This window comes from Buteo buteo, chromosome 8 (genome assembly GCF_964188355.1).
Source record: "Buteo buteo chromosome 8, bButBut1.hap1.1, whole genome shotgun sequence".
NCBI classification, from domain to species: domain Eukaryota; kingdom Metazoa; phylum Chordata; class Aves; order Accipitriformes; family Accipitridae; genus Buteo; species Buteo buteo.
Genome location: NC_134178.1, coordinates 24,312,427 through 24,336,386, shown reverse-complemented (window position 1 = coordinate 24,336,386; position 23,960 = coordinate 24,312,427). Strand labels below are relative to the sequence as shown.

Below are 23,960 nucleotides of genomic sequence, written 5' to 3'. Positions count from 1 at the left end.
AGCTGAGATTTGTCTCTATTGTTGTTTAAAACTTACTTTGACATAGCAAGAATTCCAGTTACTGGCGTAATCTTCCCCTGATTTTCTGTCTAATTACTCTTCTAAATAAATAAACCTTTTGAATGTAATGCACCTTTACATATTCTTTCAAATATCTTGATTGCTAGAGGCTTCTTTGCATTTTTTTTCTTTTTTCCCCAGAGCATCAGGAAATGTTAGCCTTTGGATTGTTTGCTATCCCTTAGTATGAATTCATCAGATACTTCAGATATATTTACTAATTTTTTGGTGAAATGTATGAAGAGGACTGGTAGTTCACAGACTTATACTTTAACAACTGCCTTAAATTTGTAATGGATGTTAGGGTTGCAATACTGGCATGCTAACCTGTAAAGGTGTAGTGAATAAAGAACAAATGAAATCTTTTTAGTAATTATGGCTTAATTTTAAAATGTACTGTTTAAAAAATTAAGAAACTAAGTAATTAGAGAATATAAATGATATTTATAATTTTTTTCAGAACTTCAGCAGTGCACATCATTTTACTTGATCAGCCTGTCAGTTTGCGTCTCTGTAATTTTCTTTATTTTCTGATTATATTTTTTTTCCCCACACACATACTGATAATGGTTTTCTTCTGCAGAGCTCTGATAATACCCCAGCTCAACCAGCTCCTAACCAGCGAGTTGTAGAGGTGGCGATTCCTGATGTAGGGACTTTTGTGATTGAGTCAGAGGAGGGGGGTTATGACGATGAGGTACATTTGATTGTAGTTGTGTGCACCACTCCTCCTCGGTGCTTTCAATTTTTGGCATGTTTGCACATCGTGACACCTAACAGACTTCGGTGAGACTAAATGCTTAGCAATTTGTAACCTTAACAATGTCTTAATTTGTAATGAAAGGAAAGCACTAGCTACTCTAATTGGGCATGCTTTGCATGGTACCATTTACACTGGAGGTATATCTGTCTTTTTAGTTGTGGAAGTTGAATGTTTGTGTTAGGCCAGATAGCCTTTGAAATGCTGGTGATAAACTGTGGGCTACTACATTATTTAAAAAGTGACAGGGTAGTGAGTGATGTTCTCAATGTTTGTGCTTTCTTGTCAGTCCAATAAAGCTAATGTTCAAGTCTGATCCCTTATTTGCCAAGGTTAAGCTTTTCAGACTTTAAGGATTAAATTATCCATGGAAATAACCTGAAACTGATATGGCTGGTGGAGCTGACTCTGGCAAAACTTAAGGAAAAAAAGAAAAAAAATAAATCTTAATTCCTTTTTTCCCAATTCAGACTCAGGGTGGTGCGTGTACCTGGTACTACTTGAGGAACAGATGAGAGGCCCATGTTATCCTGAGAGATGTTGTATTCTGCTGCCCTATTTTAGCAGCAGAAAGCGACACTGCCAGGTCATCAAACTGTCCTGCCTTGACACTGCTTTCTCCGTGTTTGTTTGGGTTGGGCATAGCGTTGGTGCACTCCATATTCTCAGGCATCTGAGCATGTGTTCTTGGTGGGCTATGGGGACCTTTGCTTCCCTAGACAAATGGATATTTCAGGTATTCTGCATTGTCATTGTGATCAGTTGTAAGTGGGAGTATGGGGTGGGGAATAAAATTAATTAATTGACATTGTCACACTGAGTTTGGCTTCTCGCAGATGTGTAGTCTCCACCTTTAACTACAGGCAGATTTAGCTGAATGACCTGTTTTTTTGTTGTTTTTTTTTTTCTTTTCCACTGTTGTCCCCATGCCATTGTCTTTCTAGAGGATGATAGCTTTCTTCCCTATTTCCTTGTTCCTTTTGTAAATGTATTCACTTTTTTTTAATGTTGTTCTTATGTGTGGGGAACTCTTCCAGAGAGTGTGGGGTTCTTCATCTTTGGTTGCTGTGCCAGTTGCTGTGCCAGCTATACCTTGGGCAGGGAGAGAAGGGAGTATTTTTCTTTGCTCACAGATAACAAAGGGGAAAGGCCTTTCTGAGTAACCTAGATGTATCAAATTGTTTGTGTATAACTGATGTGAGTAGCTGAGAGATGTGTGTCTTATGTTTGGCTTTGTGTTTGTTAAATGTTTTGGGTTTGATTTTTAAGAATTTGTCTGCAAATGCTTCAGGGACCAATTGCATTTGCAGCAATGGGTCCCTTATCTTGATGTTGAAATATGCATAAAATACAGGCAGTGTAGTTTACTATGTTTTTAGTATAGTATATATGAAATGTGATTGAGTGATTTTTCTAGTTAAAACGTTTTTGTTTTTGTTTTTTTTAAATCCTTTGGTGGCCATGGGTAGCACTCATTCAGTATGAAGCTTCTGATGGATACTAATGCTGAACAATGCATGTTCCTTTCCTGGGAAGTTTTGACCATGTAACTTTTAAATTGTATTTGACACAGTTCTTCAATTTTTTTTTTTTTGTAAGCTTCCTTTAATCATATGTTGTTACAGTAAAAATATATACACATGCCATGACTGATTTGCAGAATATGCACACCAGATCTGTAATGAAATGTGCCATTTCAATGTATGCATGCATCAAGTTGCATTTTATCTTGCATGAGACTAAAAGCATATTGAATTTGGTCATTAAAATATTAATCATTCAAAACTTTTACCTTAAATCCCTTGTGGCAGGTCATGCTGACCCCGAACATGCAAGGTATTATCATGGCTATAGGTAAAGCCAGGAGTGTTTATGACAGGTGTGGGCCAGAAGCAGGGTTCTTTAAGGTACAACTAATGTTTTCAACTTTTTCTCCTCTGACTTTTCTTGTTAGATATACCTTCTTCCTCCACCCTTTGATGCATATTAAGACTGTTCCAGTGTTTATACATACTCTTCTAAGATATCAGTCCTCCATTTAGAAATTTCTTCCTTGAAAAAGACACCTATTTCCCTGTTGATTCAGCGTACACTGCCTTGATATCAGTAGCTTTATATACCTTTCTGCATTTTAGCTTTCTAATAATAGTAGCAAGTAGCATGAAACCTAGATATTCAATAAGAATATGGTTTTGGTTTTTTTCCCCTGTTAGTAACAAAAAACATGCCTTCCCTAGACTTTTTTAGGACATCATTTTCATCCAGGGACATCAGTGTTTAGTCATTTGTTTATTTCAAAGAGATGTTCTTGTTTTGTACTCCTTAAAAGATTTTTAGTAAATCTAAATTACTTTCTTTTGTGTAACTGCATGGATGTCAATGCTATTTATTTATGCAGCGTTTTATTACTGGGAATTAGACTTTAGGCTTTTTGTGGTTTCAAAATGATACTAGATTTAAAATGTGTTTTCTCAGAAGTTTGTGTATTTAAGACTTTTTAGCTCATGATCTTCTGAATTTTCAGGGTATTAGAAAGGGAATTACTTTGACATGATGTAAAATCCTTTCACATGTGATCTGGAGAGGGGGAAGAAGTTTCTTTGTTGTTGAGTAGCAGTCTGGTTTTTTCTTAATTGTTATGGTGTAGGTGCACTAGAAGAAATTGTAAAAACCAAAAGAAACAAAAAAAATCCAAACAAACAACAGCCAAACAAAAACCAAACAAAACTCCACCACCAAAAAATTCTCCAACCCCTTAGTAAGGAAACTGAAGTCTTATGGATTGGTTGGTTTGTCTGTTTGTGTGGGTTTTTGTAATGGATACTTAAAGAAGTGTTATGACCATAACACTTGTTTGCAGGGCTGTCTCTGTTAGCAGTGCCTGCCCTCAGGGAATGGAGAGACACCTGCCATAGCTTCTGTTTAGTGAAATAGATTTGGTTTGGGATTTAGTGCTGGAGTGTTTTGGTTTTGTTTTTTTTTTTTAAATTTCTTACTTAATGAAAAGATGTCAATTTTTTTTTTTATAAGTTGGAAAAAATCCTCATTTGATCAAATCAAACTCTTTACCAGAAAGTTTAATTACACCTAATTATTTTTTTTAATAAGAAGGGTGTTTTGATAATTTTAAAACAGAAATGCAGTTCAAAATAAAACTGTACTTAGTGCTTCATATTTACCAAAACAATGTTCAGTTGAAATGTTCTTTGGTCTTTAATTTTGAATGCTTAAATATTTTCACGAGGGACAGAATTTGTCTTTGGGTGAGAAAATGTTCTGACACTAAGTTGTTGGAGAGTAGAGAAGTTTCCTTACTCATTTTCTGTTGAATCATGTTTGCAATAACTTGGAAGAAGTGGAGCATGCCTCATTTTTGAGGAATACATTAGTATGAACATATGCAGGTGAAGTGGTCCTGCTTAGTAACAAAATTTGTATTTTGAAACGTATCAGATGAAATCTCATGTTACTCCATAAACTTATTGTAAAAGCTTCTATGATATTTTTAAATACTGTCATACTCTGAACTTCATGTTTTGTTTTGTTTTTTTTTTTTATAAAATGACTGTTTACAGAAAATTGTGGGTTTTTTCTATGATGTCTTTGTTTTAGTGTAACCCAGCTAAAACCTATTTGATGTGAGTCATTGCTACTGCAAAGGTTTCACTCCCCCTTTAGATCTCAGGCTTGAGACGTGACTAATAGAAACCTATTAAGATATTTCTTGATCAATGACCTCTTCCAATCATCCTTCTTTAAACTTTGTAGACAGTTCCTTGCAGAATGTTTGCCTTCAGATCTTTATATAACATTCTCATTGAGAAAATGGAAGCACATAATACTTTTTTCTACTGTCCCTTTTTCCTGTATTCTGTGTAAAGAAATAGTGTTATTTTTTCATTGTACATAGGATTTCTGAATCGATAGTATACCATTTTATTTTGTTTAAATATGTATATAAAATATAGGTGTTGTGTTGCATTTTTTTCCTACTTCTAAGTAATTCTCTGAAAAATTAAATGTCTAATAGCAATTGCTTTTTGTTTCTGGCCTACCCCAATAAACAGGGTTTAACTGCATAGTTATCCATGTTGGGTTTCTAATGGTAGAACTTCTTCTGATGAAGATAATAGAAACTCTGTCTGTGGCTTTTGATATTTATAATCGGTTTTTCCAAACTTCCTTTTTAATGATAGTGCATATGATTAGTATTTAAAAATACCGATGCAGAACTTTCTCTTAAGTTTTAAAAGTTCTCCACATGCTCTGTGTTTAAGCCTGTCTGAATAGTGTCCTACCCATGTGTTTAGTCCTGAAATACTAGTAGAGGATGGGAGCCCAAATTTCTGATAGTTAAACATCAAGAAGTTACCTGCTACTGCCAGGTATTTCAACTTAAAGGAATTTGAAATATTGAACAGGCTATTTTTCTGCCTGCTTTGGAGCTTTATTTTGTGCATATGTTGTATTGAAACATTGCTAATGTGTGAAGCTACTGTATTAAGTCGTTTGTTTCAAGTTGGCATTTAGTGTTAGCAAACAATCTGATCATCTCCCTGTTTTGAGAGATAAATTATGGAACATATTAACATTTGTCACCATTTTTCTAATTATTTTTCTTGTTGCTCATGTTCATGCTGTATAGTTTCAGTGAATAAAATCTAATGAACGTAACAGATGATGTTCGTTAAAAATCTAATGCACTGGCAAAGCTGGAAGAGTAAATGCTTCTGATGACCTCTAAAGTCAATCTAAAATATTCAGTGAGGACTCTGTCCTGCCCTATAGGAGACTAACACTATTTGTATTGAAGTATTATTTTCTTTAGAAATACTACAATTTGATTTTTGTTGAAAAACATTTTCCATTTTCACTTAGTGTTCATAAAACTTTCTGTAGAATTTGTTTTATTCATGTATTTACATTCTAATGATGTATTAGAGGTGCCTTTTTTACCTTATGAGATTTTAGAAGATTCCTTTAAGTAAAGTGTGTGAAATCTTATACTGCTTTTGGACTGTAAATGCTTAAAGAAGCCTCTCTGGGGATTGGATAAACCTTGTCTCAGGGAGATGTAACACAGGATTGGAGCTGCTTTTGAAGTAAAGGTCCTTTAGTTGGGGAGAGGCAGGAACAACTTTACCATTTGTCTGGGGGGGTTTTGTGCGTTTTTTTGTTTGTTTTTCTTTTTCTTTTTTAAACATAGTTCAGACTTGTTAGAAGGGTGGACTATGGAATTGTTAAAGAATTATTTTGTAGACAAAAGTCCATGGGACATGAATTATCCTGTTACTATCTGTGATATTTAAGAGTTCAAAGCCAGAAAGAATAATGTATATTTTTTAAATTATTTAGGCAATTAAATTGGAATACACGCGTTTGCTAAAATTAGCCCAGGAAGATCCACCACCTGAATGTGATTACCGTTTGCGTCATGCGATTGTTTACTTCATCCAAAACCAGGCACCAAAGAAGATAATTGAGAGAACATTATTGGAACAGTTTGGAGATCACAATCTTAGCTTTGATGAAAGGTAATAACATCTGCATGTCTCATTTCCTGTGCTCATGAATGTTCTCTGATGTGTGGAGATGCCCCTTCATATTCAGATTGTGCGTGTAATAGAGGGAAGGCTAATGTGTTTGGCTTCACCTTCTAGTTAATAGCTTGCAAGTGTAAAAAAAAAAAAAAGAAAAATAATCTTTATAAAAATCTCTATAAAGAGTAAACAAGAACTTGGGTTTCTGTTGGTATGAAATAAGGAGAAATGCTCAGTGTTGTTCATAATTTTGCACATAGGTTTCTGTACCTGCTTTCAAAACAGTGTGTAAGGCTGTGTAATTTGCATTTCTTCACTGCCCTGAAAGCCAGCAGTAGACAGCAAAACCTTGCAAGCTAGATAGACTTTGTCTTGCTTTCAAGTAAGTTATCTCTTTTCCACTCAAAACTCCGTATATTTACTTATTTAAATAAATAAATAAATTGGCAGGTAAAGAACGTTAGTCTGATTTCTGTGTAGTGAATAATCCTCTAATGTTACTTTTGCAAAGTAAATATTGGGGAGTTTCAAGCCATCTGAACTTTAAATTAAAAAGAACAACTAAGCAATGTGGCAATGTAGCAAAATAAAAAAAGGATTAATTCTTAAATAGCACAGGCCCCCATCATACATACTTCAAAAGTATGCCCTCTCCTGCTGATTATGCCATGCATAAGAAGAAGCACATTTTCCACTGTGTTTTCATGCTGTTTTGCATAAGGCTGTAGCTTATACTGTTTTAGGCTGCTATCTTTGTATGAATAATATCCTTTGCGAATTTCCAGTAATATTCCATGATTTCTTGTTGCTTTTTGTAAGGTGCCGTAACATAATGAAGGTTGCTCAAGCTAAACTTGAAATGATAAAGCCAGATGAAGTAAACATGGAGGAATACGAGGTCAGTGTTTTTTATGCTTTGCATTAAATTGTAATGTGAAATAGTTATCAGTAAGCTGAATTTTATCTACATAAATTTCTTCTTGTCTTACACTGAGAAGTTAAAACTGGTTGTTGAAAGACTGTTTATTTGTAGGAAGGCTGTTCTGATCAGTTGATCTAAAGCTGGGTTTTTTCCACATTTGTAATTCCAATGACTTGAGCCATAAATAAATGTCAAGTTTGAGTCTGTCCTTTACTACTTAATGTGTCTCAACGTCACTAATAATTTATCACCGTACAAGCCAACTGGCTTTCTCTAATCAGAAACAGCTAGCAGTGAAGGAGTGAGAGTGCTCTAAGCCCAGCATTTTGAGAACCAGGTCACAGGCAGTCACACTTGTGCTTTTCCTCTGTCTGTCTCTGCAGCCATTCCCATTTTTTTACAAGCACCAGATTCTTTTGTTTGCTGAAACCATACATAACCAGTTTATGCATTTAATTTTTCCTCCTGTGCTATTTAGAAAAATTTGGAAAGAAAAAAAAGCATATATCGGATAATAAATCATAGTGACTAACATTTGCCAAAATAATTCATGTCATATTTAAAGCTAAGTCTGTAGCTGGTCTTACAGCATCAGTTTCAACTCTCCATAATACTCTTCATTAAGGCCTCTTAACAGTGGATATTTATGTCCTAGGCAGATTCCAGTGCACCACTTATATCTCATCATTGTGCTATTAGGTCCAAACAGCTTGGTCAGGAGGACTATGGGAGTAATCTATCCCTTAACAAACCAAATGAAAAATATTTACTTGTCATTTCTCGTTACTGAGTTCAGGACCTACAGTAGATGCTACTACATTACAATGTGCCCTCCCTACCCTGTGAGGGGTAGGGACGCTCATAGTGGGATTTCTGTTGCATTTTTTAGGCTGTGCAAGGCTCAGTATCTTACCATTTGCTGAATGGCATTGCACAGGTAGAATAAACAATTCTGGGCTTAGCTTTAAGAATGAGAGAGTGGGGGTGTCTTTATTCCCCTGCAGATATGTGCCACTTTTTTAGCTCCTGAGGCAGATAGCTGGTGGTTTCTCCAAAGATTGTATCAGTATTTGTCCTGTATAGTAAGCTGGTATTTCATGGACCCTTTCTCATGCTCTTTGTGTTGAATCTGTAAGTGGCTATGTATTATGGTTTGCTGTCCCCTATTTTATCTTTAATGAGCAATTGAAAGTTGGCTACTAACCAACTGCAGTAGAAGTGTCTTTCTCAGTTCGAGCATTTACCTGTAAAGTGTACCAGTAGTCACTTTGTATAAATGGTGATGCAGTAAGATAAATGTTTTGCTGCAATATAAACAACTCCACAGTCTGAATTGCATTTGATTTTTTTGTCACTTCCCATGTAAAGTGCTCAAGCTTTTTCTATGTCATTCTTACATCGAAAATTAAGCTTAATGTTTAGTGTATGAGAAAGCTTTCTAACACTTTCTGAGTAAACAACTGAGTGAGGGAAGACAAAAAAGGCTATTAGCTTCTCAACTCTTCTTGAGAAGAAAAAGGGGATCTCTCATAATTCTGACTGTGGTTCTCCAAAGATGCTTTGTGTTCCTTTCAAATGGTAATACATTTGGTAAAAATAATCTTATCTAGAAATATTTTAGATACTTAAGAAACTTTCTTTTTATTGAGGGAGGGGGGATTCAGGCAGACTTTTCACACATACGAACTTACTAGGGGTTCTTAGCACTAACTGTGAGTATTCAGTGCTAAGTAAAGTGTGTGGTTTAAAAAAAAATAAAATTGTATTTCATGTTTGTGGATGAAATTCTATATACCCTTTCTTATATGCAGAGATGGCATCAAGACTATAGAAATTTCAGGGAAACAACCATGTTTCTCATGGTAGGATTGGAGTTTTTCCAAAAAAAGAGGTAAGTGGTTGTGTACAACTCAAATTTAGTAGAGCGATTTGAAGGCAAAATGTAATATTGATAAGTAAAGCTATTTTTTTAAATTAAGAATTGTTTTAAAGTGTTGTTCATTTAAGTTAAGCATTTATTCGATCCATTAATGTCTTCAGTCTTACATTTACCTCAAAGTTTCAAGCAACTTCTGTTCTTAATCTCCATTTCCAATCTCTTTATCAAGCCATGGACTCTTTTCAGAGCACCCTCCACATGTACCCGTGTTCCTCCTTCTCTCCTACTCTTGAGTGCTGTGGATATCCCTTGGACATAAAAATCTTTCCTCTCTGGCACCACATGCACATACATTTATCTGCTTTCATCAGGAATCACAATTATTCAAGTCCCTGTCTTATCTGTACGGGGTCTTCCCACAGAAGCAAAGTTTTGCCTTCTGCATTGTCTGAGCCAAAATTCCACACGTGATGGGCTTTAAAGGTCAGGAAAAAAGAACATACTTGAGGAAAACTATAATGCATAACTGTCGTAGTTGTAGCTAATTCTTCTTAGCTCCGTGAGGCAGTGGTGATTCTTTTGCTTCTCTTTTTGAATGAAGTCAGGAATTGTGGCTATGTAAGATTGGTGACATTTATTTACTTAACGCACTACAGCTAAAATTTATTCTCTGATCTACTACATGCAACAAGGATGCTGATTACAGTATAAATGCCTCAAAGCATTCTGCAGAAGAGTCTGAAACGGAATTATTCAGAAGTACCTCCTCGTCTCATGCCCAGCCAAAGGAATGAAATGATTAGCTGCAAAGTATCCAGTGGCTGACACTGGTGGTGTGAAAATTGAGCACATGATACAAACTTTTGATGGTCAAAACAATTCTGTAGTCAATCACTGATTATTTTTTTTTCCGTATAACACAGTAGGTAGAGGAATTGTAGTGGGTATCAAACTTAATTTCTTTTCTGTATGTTTTGTAATAAATCGCTTCATATTTCTCTTTCTTGTCTTGTATGCTCCCAAAAAAGAAAGGCCCCAAACAAACCAGGAAGATTGATTGGAATAGACATTGGCTTGTCTTTGCAACAAGCTATGTCTATGTATAGTAGTCTTGGTTTGTCTTCTGGTTCCTAGCATGTAATAAATAGTACGTTGATTAATAATCTAAATTGCAATATGCTACACTTTGTCAGTCTTAAACAGCTTATGTACAAAGGTTGGTCAGAAGATTACCTGGCTTATTTGAAAAATAAACACTCTGGTACTGCTTGATCCCTTAAGGAGGCAAAAATGTCTTGGGCGTTGGTGTGGTATATAGGAACCCTCCTTGTTACCCCAGACTTCATGCACGCTTTAAGCATGTAGGCAGGAACGGAAGATCTTCAAGTTCCTTGGCACTGGGATTCCAGGATGGCACCTTTGACTGTAAAATACCAGTGTTTTCACTAATCTGCTTCTTAACATATTATATTCTGATTTTGCCAGGGGGAGGGAGGGAAGCACAGGTTTCTGCTTTGTGCTGAACAGTGCTTTTTATATAGTTTTCCATTATTTGCATTAACTTGGAGAATTGGCATGAGGCGTTTGTTATCAAACATCTTCGTAATTTAGAAAACAAGCCTGTAATGACCAGTCTTAAACTCTGATATTTGTCAGAAATAAAAAAAGTATGGTATTATCAGACTCATCTAACATCCAAAGAAGTGTAGTATTCATTCCCTTTGGCAAGAAATGCAATTTCATAAATGCTTCAAGAGGTATTTAATACAAAGACAGTAAGACTAGACTTAAGCATGCTTAGAGGGTGGGTGAGGATCTGGGTATCCATTGTCCTCTCTAAAGCCATCTATTGCTATTATGAACCCATGTGTCAGCTACAGGTTCCCAAAGGACTGAGATATTTATTGCCGTTCACGTCTTGTACACTCCAGAGGGCAGTAGTACCATCTCTGTTCTGAAAAAAAGAGACTAAATTAATGAACACTTCCAGTACCCTTATTAACACTGAAATCATAAAAATGTAACTTTAAATATATTTATGAAAATATAGACTTTCATAACTGAAATACGACCTTCATTAACAGGACTGTTTTGAGGCTTTTTTCAGAAACTCATGTCCCTCAGTGGACCAGCTTTTCTTAGTTTTAATAACACTAATTGATACCTAGCAGCACTCAATCTCTAGATGGAGGCAAAAATTGGCCTTTATCCAGGTGGTCTCTGATACGCTGTGTTGAACAAACACAAAATCAACATTAAAGATGTAGTTTGCTGTATGTTTTTCATGCCTAGTTTCAGTATTCACTCAGTAATAATAATTAAAAATAGCTTGCCTTGCTGTTAGATTGCACTGTAGTTGTTTCAGGGAAAGGTCACACAACGGGGGGAAGGAGCAGGAAGATAGGGACTGGGAATAATGCCACTACCTGCAGCAAGTTTTTAATTTGGATCAACTGAGGTTTTGTCACTGTAATTTCAACCTGCAGTTTCACAAATAACTGAACTAAGAATGAAAGGGGAGAGAAGGTCCTGCTCTTCTGGCTTTATATCCAGCAATTCCAGTTGCTTGCAATCATCTTCTCCCCTTTTCTCCTACATTAAGTTTTCTGCTGTCTGGTCAGTTGTGTTGGTGATCAGTGGTGTGAAGAGTTTTCATGGCAGGAGAAATGGACTTGAGGAGAGGGTAATAGGACTTCTTTTAATGAAAGCACAGCTTTGTGTTTTGAGGACAAAAAAGTGGAGAACAGTGACTGTACTTGTAATATGTTAATTACTTAAGCAATAAATATTTAGAATTGCAAGGGACTATGAGCAGATCTCATGGTCGAAGAAGTAACTTCGCAGTAGATTCTGAAATTATGGCATTGGGCTTCATCTTGCACTTCTAAAGAGGGATATTAGAAGGTAAAATTTTAAGGAACTATTGCTATTTCAAGTAGCCTTTTCCCTTCTTTTAATGTTGTCTCATTGGGAGGCATTACTGTAAGTCTTGAGTTTGTCTACTTTTGAAAATTCTGACATGTATTTTTCAGGCATGCCCTCTGTGTGTTCACACAACTTTTATCCATTTTTAGTAGTTTGGTGGTTTGGTCTTGGTAGTTTAACCATGACTTCCTGTTCTCACTAGGAGTGAGTAAGTGCACAATGTACTGTTCCTCTAACACTCCATTAGGAAATTTCTTTTCCTAGATTATTTTAGTTTGAATAAAAATGAGATTTCTAACTGCTTGTTTTTAGGGTAGCTGCCTGAACTGCTTTCAGTGACTGTCTGTCATAACTGGGTTTCTGTAAGTCAGATAATTAATGGTTTAAATTGTTTGCTGGAAATGGTATGCAGCAGTATAAGGGGAGATTGTTAATCTGTGTGTGAAGGGTATCTGTTGATTATTAACTGTTAGGTTCTTAGGTCTTCTGTTACTCGTCCTTTAGCAATTAGGCTTGTATTTATCTTCTGCATTTAGATTAAAGATGGAAATATCAACAGTCTGTTAGCACTTATGCTTTTGAAATGCTGTTGTGGTTTCCATCACTTTAGACTTCAGTAGTTTGGAAGAACTTATAGTGAGGCTAAAAATTCACAGTTTATTTTTTAGAAATAAGGTGGCAGCTTTAAATCTTATTTGCTAAGGTATAGAATACTATCAAGATAAATATGGCAACAGAAGATCAAACCTAATGTGACATAAGTGCACGCAGGAAAAATTTAAGTTTTCATGTATACTCAAGGATAATCCAAAGCTATTTTTGAAGTGGGTGAAATGATATACATTGGTTTCAGTGAGCTTTGGATCAGACTTCATGTGCAAGTGATCTAACCTGATAATAAAAGAAATTGTTGTAATGTGCATAAAAGACAAAATTGTGTGGTAGAAAAAACACCATTATGAAGAGACTGGTGGGGACTGGTGGACTTACAGTCAAACAAGCAAGTGAAGTTACCTATCTTGTGAAGAGCACAGTAGTTAGCTTAAAACAGGTGGTACCTGGATGTTGCATCTAATGTTGTTGTTTCTTTACTTTACTTCAGCTATATGGAAGCCTTGCTCTACCTTATCTATGCTTACCAGAATAACAAAGAACTCTTGTCCAAAGGCCCATACAGAGGGCATGATGAAGAGCTGATATCTCACTACAGACGAGAATGTTTGCTAGTAAGTGAAGGGTGAAGTATGTTTCAAAAAGTTGAACTTGCTGCAATAGCTTTAACAAAATTAATTAGTAGAAAAATGTTGCCATCATGTAAACCAAAACCAACCCCAAACACCTTTCATTAACAAGTTAATACTTAGATTTGTGTCAGGAAAAAAAGCCAAAGTAAGAAGGAAAACTTTATTCCCATTTTCCTTTTTGAATAATTAATCATCATCCTTATGATAGTAAATAGCGTGCTCATTGCCATCATGTCTGGACTAGTTAGGAACGACTGTTGACAGTATTGGTGTCAGACTCACCCTATTGCCACAGTTTGATGGGGAGACAAATATTGGAAAAGGCATCAGCAGGAAACAAGGGTTTTTTTCTTTGATTATGTCACTTTTAGCAATATTGAGAAAACAAAAGCAGGTGATAGGACCTCAGTCTTTAAAAAGAACAGCTGCAAAGGTTGAGTTGGCAGGTATCAAATGAAGCATCTTTGAGGAATAGCACAAGATCAAGTGATTTAATAGAGTATATGCATCATTGCTGTAAATGTTAAAGCGCAACTGTGGTTAATGCAAATTACCAGGTAGCTTTGTAGGAAGGCTGCTTTAAAAGAAACAGAAACTGATGCATGGTAGAATGTGAAATGCTGTATACTTAAAGGCTTTCCTTTTTTGTGGTGGTTTATGAAGAAACTAAATGAACATGCTGCAGCACTGTTTGAATCAGGAGATGATCAGGAAGTAAATAATGGCCTGATCATTATGAACGAGCTTATTGTCCCGTGTTTGCCATTACTACTGGTGGATGAAATGGAAGAAAAAGATATTGTTGCTGTGGAAGATATGAGAAACCGTTGGTGTTCCTATCTTGGACAAGAAATGGAACGTAAGTCATTTATTCATTAAGGTAAAAGGCCCTTGCAAACTTTTTTTTTTTTTTTTTTAAATATATATAAATGTGATGTTTTCAATGTCTTGAATTGAGCTTCTATCTTTTGTGCCTTGGTAATGTATTTTGAGCTACCTTGACTTGAATTATCCCATAGACATTTAAGTAAATAGTTTTTCCATATATTGCACTGGGGTATTAAGCCTTAAAGGAAACACGCTTTTTGAATGGAGAAACATTTGTGGTGTTAGACCATCTGAAGGGGTGTTTATATTAACATCTTACTAGGAATTGATATGTCCTAATTATTGCTGGCAGACCTGAAGAAAGTGGATTATTCCAAGTGAAACTCCTCCTCTTCCCACCCACCAATAAAAAATAAGTCAATGTTGGGCAGAAAAAGGAGAATTCTACATGCAGACATAAATGCTTATGTTTGTTTTTCTTGTTTTATTTGCAGCTAACTTGCAAGAAAAGCTGACAGATTTCCTGCCAAAACTGCTAGATTGTTCTACAGAGATTAAAGGTTTCAATGACCCACCAAAGTTACCCTCCTACTCCACACATGAACTGTGTGAAAGATACGCCCGAATCATGTTGTCACTCAGTCGAACTCCAGCTGATGGAAGATAAATTCTGCAACCTTCCTAAGCACATTGTATAAACTTTTTTAGTTCTTAAACCTTGCCTTCCTGTCACAGGGTTTGCTTGTTGCTGCTATAGTTTTTAACTTTTTTATTTTAATAACTGCAAAAGAGAAATGACTGTACAACTTTAGCCAGACTGCAAACAATTAAAGCTGAGAATCGCATGGCCCTCAGTCGTTTCAACCAGAATTGATGCAACATGCAAGTCTGATCATTATGGCAAAACTGCTCTTTTTGCCACTTATCTGTTACAGTATTACTTTGCTTTTATCTTAAGATCCTTTACTTTATCAACAGCTGTCTGGATCATTTTGTGACTGCAACTACTTTAAGTGTCCAGTGCTGTGTAAATACATGGTACTTGGTAGCTTGTAAATGAAATGAAAGAATAAAGTTTTATTTATGGCTACTTCTGTGTTTGCAAGCAGATACGTTGTATATTAGTGTAAAATATGGGTATTTTTAGAAGAGATACAGTATATTGATGGGTTACTCAATTTTATAGACAAGGTTTTTCAGGATTTATGGTCAGTTTAGTTACAGGTAGTCGGAGATTACCGTATGTGAATATATTGAAAAACTGTCACAGTATTATACACTACGTTTCTTTTGTATATTCTTTACTGATCTGTATGATACTGCACCTGAACACTTTGTGTGTGTCTGTGGCCATGCCAAGTCTATTCTGATAGTAGCGACTGGCTTTTGAAGCAAAACAATAATGGCATCTTCCTTCTATTCTAAAAAAAAAAAAAGGGGGGGAAAAAAAAAAGATATTTTCAGTAGAAATATATAATACCCCCTGAGCAAAATTTTCTAGAAATTGATTCAAGTAGAGGAAATACAGGTTTTAAAAAAGTGGAATTTGTGAAGCTTAAGAATTAATCCTTTTTTTTTTTTTATTGGTATTTTAGTCATGTAAGTGACCAGAAATAAAACCTTACGTTAATTCCTTTCTTTAAATGGGTTGCTATTGTTGCAACAAAATATCTCAGAAGTCTTTTATCTGTCCTAATTAAATTTCTATTGCAAGTAAAAGAAAGATCTATAGGGCTTGTTTTGTAGAACTGAAATACTGTCTGGTTTTAATGAAGAAGCTTAATTATTTTGTGGAAAAAGAAATTTATTGTGTCCTTTAGGTAATCCTGTTACCTGACACTATTTTGATTCCTGCTCTTTATAGAGAACATTTTGTGTTAGAACAGTAAAATATGTGAATATTTGTTTGTATGTTTTTATTGGAGCGGCACTCAACTTTTCATTACAGGCTTTTAAGTGGTGATTATTCAAATACCTACTAATAAAAGAACACAGAGGGAGGGAAGTAGTGATTTAGTTCAGACCACCTAGAAATGTAGCGGGCATAAATGTAGGCATCTCATATGCAAGAAGAGGCAGAGTTCAGTCTTGGTACGTAGCAGTCTTGAAAGTAGTTCACCTTTGAGAGAAACTGGATCACAATATGCAGTGAATAGAGTGTGGCCTTCAATTCAAAATCTTTTTAGGGATGTTTTCCTCTTCTGTTTTCAATATTTGAGTGCTTCATACTTTATCAGACTATCCATTTATTTTATCAAATTTAAAAAAAAAAAATTGAACTCTTACAAGTGCAATACTCCTCAGAAGCCTTTTTTTAGGTCTGAAACTATTGATGTGTGAAATATCACCTCTCAAAGAAGAAGATATGCATATTATGAAAAGGGTGAAGATGCATTTTCAAAGATTTCACATTTGACATCTGTTGCACTTTGGAAACTCGAGAATATGCCTACTTAGTGCTGTGTATTTTTAAACAAGGTTTTGAACAGATTAGACTTTTTGTTTGCATTTTTCAGTAATGGTAAAAGCAATTAAAAGTGAAAGAGCAATTTTATTTCTTTGTTGCTAACAGGTTTTGAATTCGAATGTTTGTGAAAACTTTTAAGGAAAGCTCCCCTTTAACCCTGCAGGAACTAGTTACCCTCATCATATGTGTAATCTTCCATGACAAACACTGGGCAAAAGGCACTCTTCATAAGGTAAAAAAGAGGAAAAAAGTATTTGACTTGAGAAGAATATCTAAAATATTTAAATTAAAAGGAAGCAAGCAAGGATAAGATTATTTGTTCTTTTTGTTTCAGGTTTTTTCAGGTTCTTAAAATATGAAAATAGTCCATTGTAGTTCATAGTACTGAAGTTAAATATGTATTAATTTGCAATGACCTGAATTTTTGAGTTGACTTGAGGTCTGTCTAGTAGAGCAGAAATAAATATATAAGTATTTTACTATTCTACTATCTTTTAAATAACTCGTATGAATTTAAACCTTCAGTTGAACCATTAAGGCACTATTTTTGTCCTAAAAACCTTGCTCTTTTCACTGCAGTAAGGTAGCTGCTAGCTTGGATTCACGATACTTAGCGCAAAACCTATACAAGTAACTGTAAGGTACTAAAGCAATACTGTTCATTTGGCTACCTAATAATCTGTGACTGAATAACATAAGTAGATATTTCTCTTCAGTGTGGAACTGTGAGATTTTTATCAGGCTTTTTTCACTTTATAGAACAAAAAGATTAAGGGAATTTAACCCAAATTCATTTACTAAATCACCTGTGCCATCAATTAAATGCAAGGGTTTTTTTTCCAGATGTTGCTTCATAACATGAAGGACCCATAAGGCACTGCAGTCTTTCAGTTATGTGCCCTCCCCCTGCCCCCCCCCACCCCCCCAATGTGTTGTCTTTTTAGCTGACCTATCATATTGCTGCACTTTTAACTGATTTTTTGGTAGTATCAAATATCCTGTTGTTTCTAGTTAAAGCTGCTGTAACAGATCTGTTAGTTCCAGCCTAGCAGAAGTCCATGAGAACCAGCAGAATTAATCTGAACAAACGAAGAGGATTGATGAGTGAATTTGTACTACTTGGATGTGGTGATGTTGAAATGACACCGTAAGCAAGGGGGTAGACTTAGACCTTCATTACTGAGTCACCATTGCTTTGTGGACAATCTGTACTTTAACTGCAGTGAATAACTGATGCAATGAACAGATTTGCTCTAGAAAATGTGAAGTATGAGCATAGTCAAAAGCATATGCTTCGTGTTCAGACATTAAAAAAAAACAAAAAAACAACCTGGTAATGTCTGTATTAAATATCTTTCAGATTATTTTTAGGTTGCTCAAGCATGCATGTGAAGACTGCAGCTCCAGAAAGGTACCCAACAAAGAGTAGCACACAGGGAACAATCTGATACTGTCCAACAAACACAAAGGTCCATAAAGAGAAACAATGGTTGTTTACGTTACTCATTTTGTGCTGTTTCCTTTCCTCAAAATCCAGTGAGTCCAAATGCCTGTGGGAGGCTTTATGTAAGCACAAGTTAAGAATGTTGATGAAAAAAATGAACCACTCAAGTATATAATAAATCACCTCATTTATGCAGCATTTTCGAACATAAATATGTATCTTAATTTTTTTAAAATGTATTCTGGTTTTATGTCTAAAAGAATGCAAGAAAAATGGGTATCAGTCATGGGATTGAGAGGGAGGTGGTTGCATCTTGCCATTACTTGCTTCTGGAGAGGATATTAATACAGATATAAAAAAAGCTCTTTTCCAAAGAGGTCTTTTAGCAAAATGCAGTAGGTGGAATTCAAAAAGGGAGTGATTCTTTCAAGTGAAACAGAATTATTTTTCATGTGATTGGTATCCAGTTTTCCTTTACATATTGTGTCCTTGAAGATCCTTTGAAATCCTGGGCTTGATGGGTAAGCTTTTAACTGAAAACACTCTTAATTCCTAAGGAGTGTCTTTGTAGACAAACTAATGATATTGGTATTCCCCTGGTTGAGGTTGCATCAGCAGAACATTACTGCTCTTCTATTTCAGTTTTGATCCTTATGGGAGCAAAGCCACAAAACAGCCACAAAACTTGCAGACAGCTGTATTTCTTACAGCTCTGGCCATCGCTACCGTATACATACGTGCTGCAATTTTGTCGTGCCCTTAAATTCTTGGACTTAGTTACAAACTTTTCTTCACCATGAGTTTCAGATCTTCACTGTAAGTAGCAGGAAGAGACACTTGTCAGAAATAGCTTCTTGAGGCAGCACTTTGAAAGAAGAGCTTGACTTGCTTTCTGGTGCTTAGGATCACACCAAATCCCATTCTCTCAGGCTGAGAAACATAGAGTGAGGAAGGCTTCAGAATGGCATTCACTGGATGGATTCATAATGAATGTTAAGGATATGGTCATCCTTCATCTCTCCCTTCATATCTTAATTGAAGTACCTCTCATATAAAGGTTTGGGCCCCATGGTTCTTTCATTCACTAATTTTTTTATTTCCCCCCCCGCCCTGCTGTTCCCTATTTAAGTCACTTCAGTATCCACTTTGCAAGCTTTCTAGTTTGTTTAGTTTTTGCTTCACCATCAACCATCGTGCCTTCACAACCAGGTAGAGCTAGTGAACCAGGATTATTCTGCTTCCATCTGATTAGTGTGGGATTCAATTTTTACCACTACAAGCTTCTGAGTGCTTTTCTTGGAACTGCTCTGGTGTGTATGCCTTTGCAGGATCTGTGGGTCAAATAACACTGTCCACGCCCATGCTGTCTGGCAACTCAGCATTTGAGAGCCTGAAATAGGAAAGTTATGGGTAGTTAGCTCAAGCTGCAGACTTTTTCTGTATAGTCTCTTGGCGTGTTTAAAAAAAAAAAAAAGTAAATAATTTGTTGGAGACTGCTTTAACCGAGCACTCTCTGAAGTGGGCACTTGAGAAGTGTGAGGGGTGTCTCGTGTACTGTATCTCGGCACTGTCTATCCAGGTTTTATGAAGGCTGTAGAGGCTGTTTCTGATGTTGAATAATCTTCAGTTTACCCTGATCCTCATACCTTGTCTTGAATTATTGAAACTGCAGTCAAACATAAATTTTGGCAAAAAGCAGCTATGTCTTGCTGTGCTGGCTTAAGTTGGTATCTGTGCAGTCCCTACCCATATCTGTGTTCTGTATCTAGGTATTTCCTATCACTTTGTGGGACTGTATCTTCTTCATTATCTGTGTTAAAGTTCTCTGAACCCATTTGTATTTCATGGACATGCAGGAAACAGGGAGAGAGCAATAATTCCTATAGATTTCCTTCAAGAAACAAAACTTGGATTTTGTCTGTGACCTTGTACTGTAATAGTGAAACTTTGAATTAAACTGTGGACTTAGGGCTTGGAAAACCTGTGGGAGTTTGGGGAGGGGTTGCTTTTTTTTATTACAGATAATACAGAATCATAAGGTGGAGGGAATTTCTACGTAAACATAGTAAACTTTTATATGGATTAGGAAAAAACATTTTTTCAAGTAAGTTTTAAGCAAAAAAAAGTCAGCGTTAAGTAATGCAGTTTGAAGAAAACCTTATGCTTTCTTAGGGAAGAGGTTGGAGTGTTAGGCTTTTGAGAGAAACCTTGATCTATGGAACTGAAAATCTTGTGTAACTTTTAACAGCTCAAGGTAATACGTTCTTGTAATCTGTTTATGAAGCTATTTTGTTTGGAAAGATTCTTTAAGTTTTGCATCTCATGAAGCAGATTCTTTAAAAAAAACCCGAACAAACAAAAAAACCAACCAAAATACACCAACACACCCCCCCCCCCCCAATCAAATAACAAAACTTCCATTCCTTGAGGGAGATAATACTGTTCTGAGAAGTCCAAGTTGAGTTTGGATGCTCAAAATATGTATCTTCTCCCTTCCATGCTTACAGTCTGTTTTGAACAAGTACATTCTGTTTTGGAATATGTACAATTTTCCTTTGAATTTCTGAAGGAAAATTTGTTCCAATGCGTTTGAACATGAGATTAAGACCTGTCATTGTATTTGGCACAGACACTTGTTCCGCTCTCAGCTGATGGTGATTTTAGTTATGTGGTTGTTGCAAGATGCTTGAACAGATGATTTCTCACTTCTCCATCTGTGGGATGGAGTCCTCAATATACTTTGCATATAAAGATTTATACTGCTGTGTTTTAAGAATTGACTCCCCCTCCCTTTTTTCTTGGTCCAGTTTAATCCTGTTACTCAAATGCTTTGCGCTGGGCAAGTAAAACAGTACTGATTTTGTTTGCCATCATTCTTGTCTTTTCCACTGAAGACAGTGACATCTGTGTGTTATCTGGACTTAAGACCGTTTGTAGTTCTTTGTGCTCTGTGAACTTGTTTTACTGAAATGGAAAGTGGTGGAGTTAATTACCTGCTGGTTGTAGTTGACAGAAGAGCCTTAATGATGTTTTCTAATTAGTAACAAAGTAAAATAATTTCTCCCTTGACACAGTGCCCCACAAGATTAGGAAAGTTGAGTATTTTTTCTAAGAAAGTAGAAGCCACTAGGTAAAATCTGGCAAGTGTTAAAACTGGCCATAATCCCTTAGGGAGGGCACTTGTATGGATAGTGTGTTTGTTCTCTTGTCTTTGTTCCTGCAGCAGGCATACAGCTAAAAATACTGACTCAAAGTGTTTATGATGGATTTTTATCTGCTTTGTAGCAATTTTGTGGGCTTTTTGCTTTATATAGGTTTGCTTGTTTTGTAAATGCATAATGTCAATTCTTGGTGATAAGCAAGAAAGTATGATGAGTTTGGATGGCTATTTTCTATCAGAAGCTCAGTGAAGTTATGAAACTTCACAGTTATCCTCAGTTATTTCTGTCCTATTACTTGTCTAATTCCCCACTGCCCCCAACTAATGCACTTTTGAAACTAAGTAGTGGGCTCGGGGCAGACTATGATGTTCTTTTAAGGAAAAAATTCGTTTGGCAAAGAGGGTTACAAGAGGGCTAAGCTAGCTACCAAATACTGGTAAGCTCTGGCTAAGAGAGGAAGAGAGGCTAGTAATATAGCCAGTTTTAAACTAACCTGTCTTGTATTATTTCTGCTTTTAAGATTGTATGATTTAGTTTTAAGTGGTGTGCTAGTGGTTATAAATGCTGTTTTCAAGCCCTCTATAAAAGGGTGCTGTACAAAGAAAGTCTAAAGGGAAGTGCTGGACTATGAGTAAATGTTGAGGGCTTCTAAATACTGTAGTGTAACAGCTCTTTCCAGAGTGAAAGTACTGTGGAGTTTGATCCCAGCAGAAAACAGAAAAGAAATGAGAGGTGTTATCAGCTACAGAAACACTCGGGTGTGAATGGACAGAGATATTCCATCAGTATTTCTGCAGAGCAGGAGAGTGAAGGTTGCTGCGTTCCCTCATCTTGCATTTGATCAACTGCAGGCTCTTTGACCAGAGGAGATTCAACACTTCTCAGCAGTGTAGGCAAAGCTAGATTTGGCCATGAGAGGCAGAGGAGCAGGGCTCCCTTCTGCTCTAGAAGAGGGAGAAGAAATGGGTGCATTTTGGGCAGGAGCCCTAGGGAGCCAGGCATGCTGTTTCTGGAAGTGGGAAGGATGGCAACAGTTGGGAGGAGCCCCCTCTTTTCCACAGGAGTCACTCTCTGCACTGGCTGTTCCCCTCCTTCCCCTTGTCGTCGGCAGAACTGCGACTCCAGGCTCGTGCATCGGCAGAGTGGGTGCGGAGCTGACAAGTCTGTCCACCAGCAGCCTGCTTTGTTGGCTGAGTGCCTGCTTTGCCGCTCTCCTGTTTAGTGTCGCACCTGCAAGCTCATTTTTACTTCAAGTCCCTTCTGAGCCTCTCCTTTCTAGGGTACTAGCCCTGTTGGGTAAGTGAAGTGATGTTCTTGCTTACTAAATAGTGAAGCACTGGACTGAATCCAGCTCACTGAGTAGTCTCAGCTACAGTGTAATTGACTGACTCATGGCAATGTATATCCTTGCCTCAAATTTTACAGTGTTTTCAGATTTCATCAGTTATTGCTTGTATTTCAGCTCACTGAGGAAGAGGTCTTTAAGGACCTGACTGCTTCTCCTAGAAAGTAGGTCCCAGTAACAAGAAACCTGTATGTCATGGCACCACAAGAATGTCTTTGGAATAAAACATAAACTTTTGGTCTTACAGCCATCTCGGGCAGCATGAAGAGCCACGAGACTGTAATGGAATAGCTCCTCTGGTGGTCTGTGGTCTCTCCCCGTAGGTAATGGCGGAACTCCCTGTACCACTTGATGCAGTTAGACTTGACGCTAGACTTTCTTTGACAGCAGCACAGTGTGCTGTCATGAAAGAGTTTTCATGGTTCTCAAGGGTAATAGCAAATGTCCCGACAGCATGTGCAGCAGGGTTGTGTAGGAGATGATCAGGGTGCATATGGGAAGCTGCTTCTACGTGTTGAGTCCCCAAGTTACAAATTTCAGAATTAGTAGTAAGCCTCCTACACCAGGGAAAGATAAACACTCCGGTTAAAATGACATCAGACAGAGTGCAGATGACCACATATATGCTAAAACTGAAACCTTTGCTTGCTGAAAAATCTTACATGGTGACAGCCTAACGGTGAGGAATACAGTTAACGTACTTGGAGTTTCCTATTCAGTTTTGACCAAGCTCTTACCTACTGTATTAAAATATTTTAAAAGTTTCTATTTCTTATCTTAAATGGCCCATCTCCCTCAACTAGGAATCTGGAAGTTTTCACTTGAGTGCTCAGTGATAGTCTATACATAATTCTTATTATTTAACTTTCCTGTTGAGCTCTTCGGTGGACCTATGTAGGAAATCATTTAAAGAGAATGTGTTAATTGGGACAGCCTTTCTTCTTTATGTGTATATAGAACATATGTATTACTGACAGTGCTCTTATATTGCAGATTTTAGAGTGCCTGTGCGTTTTGTCTGGTCTGGGGTTGGTTTGTTTTTATGCCCGTCATACTTTTTGCATTTTCTAGAGAGCCTAATGGTGTAAGTGATCCCTTCAGAGTCTCTGATGACGTATCGCCTCAGGGACTAGGGTCTGCTAAGGCCTGAAGCAAAACGTGAATGCTTTCTGCAGTGGTGGAGACAGCTGCTTATCTGGGAAGGCTGTGGGGTTTTAATCTCCAGGGGAAAAGGATTCTGAAATGTTTTCAACTTCTTCTGTCTGTAGATTTACTGAAAGTACCGAAGTCTGGCTTTGGGTGATGAGAAACTGCAGAGCAACAGCTGGCGGGCGTTGCGTGTGCTCAGGGCCGTAGTTCTGTAAGACCTCGGGCTGCTCTCTGCC

The 23,960-nt window shown here is 36.7% G+C and overlaps 1 protein-coding gene across 4 annotated transcripts in view; it reads left to right on the top strand.

Annotated features, from left to right (window-relative positions):
* The window catches only part of USP25 (ubiquitin specific peptidase 25), a 92,819-nt gene extending 77,571 nt beyond the window's left edge, over positions 1 to 15,248 (top strand). For 3 of the 4 annotated variants that reach the window (XM_075033919.1, XM_075033921.1, XM_075033922.1), the window contains 8 exons: positions 644 to 757; positions 2,632 to 2,727; positions 6,176 to 6,354; positions 7,180 to 7,258; positions 9,094 to 9,173; positions 13,189 to 13,312; positions 13,994 to 14,189; positions 14,653 to 15,248. In XM_075033919.1, coding sequence (XP_074890020.1) covers positions 644 to 757; positions 2,632 to 2,727; positions 6,176 to 6,354; positions 7,180 to 7,258; positions 9,094 to 9,173; positions 13,189 to 13,312; positions 13,994 to 14,189; positions 14,653 to 14,825 — 1,041 coding nt within the window. In that variant the 3' untranslated portion in view covers positions 14,826 to 15,248. The remainder of the gene's footprint in view (positions 1 to 643; positions 758 to 2,631; positions 2,728 to 6,175; positions 6,355 to 7,179; positions 7,259 to 9,093; positions 9,174 to 13,188; positions 13,313 to 13,993; positions 14,190 to 14,652) is intronic. The other variant, XM_075033920.1, reaches the window with a different exon arrangement.
* The last annotated feature ends 8,712 nt before the right edge of the window (positions 15,249 to 23,960 follow it).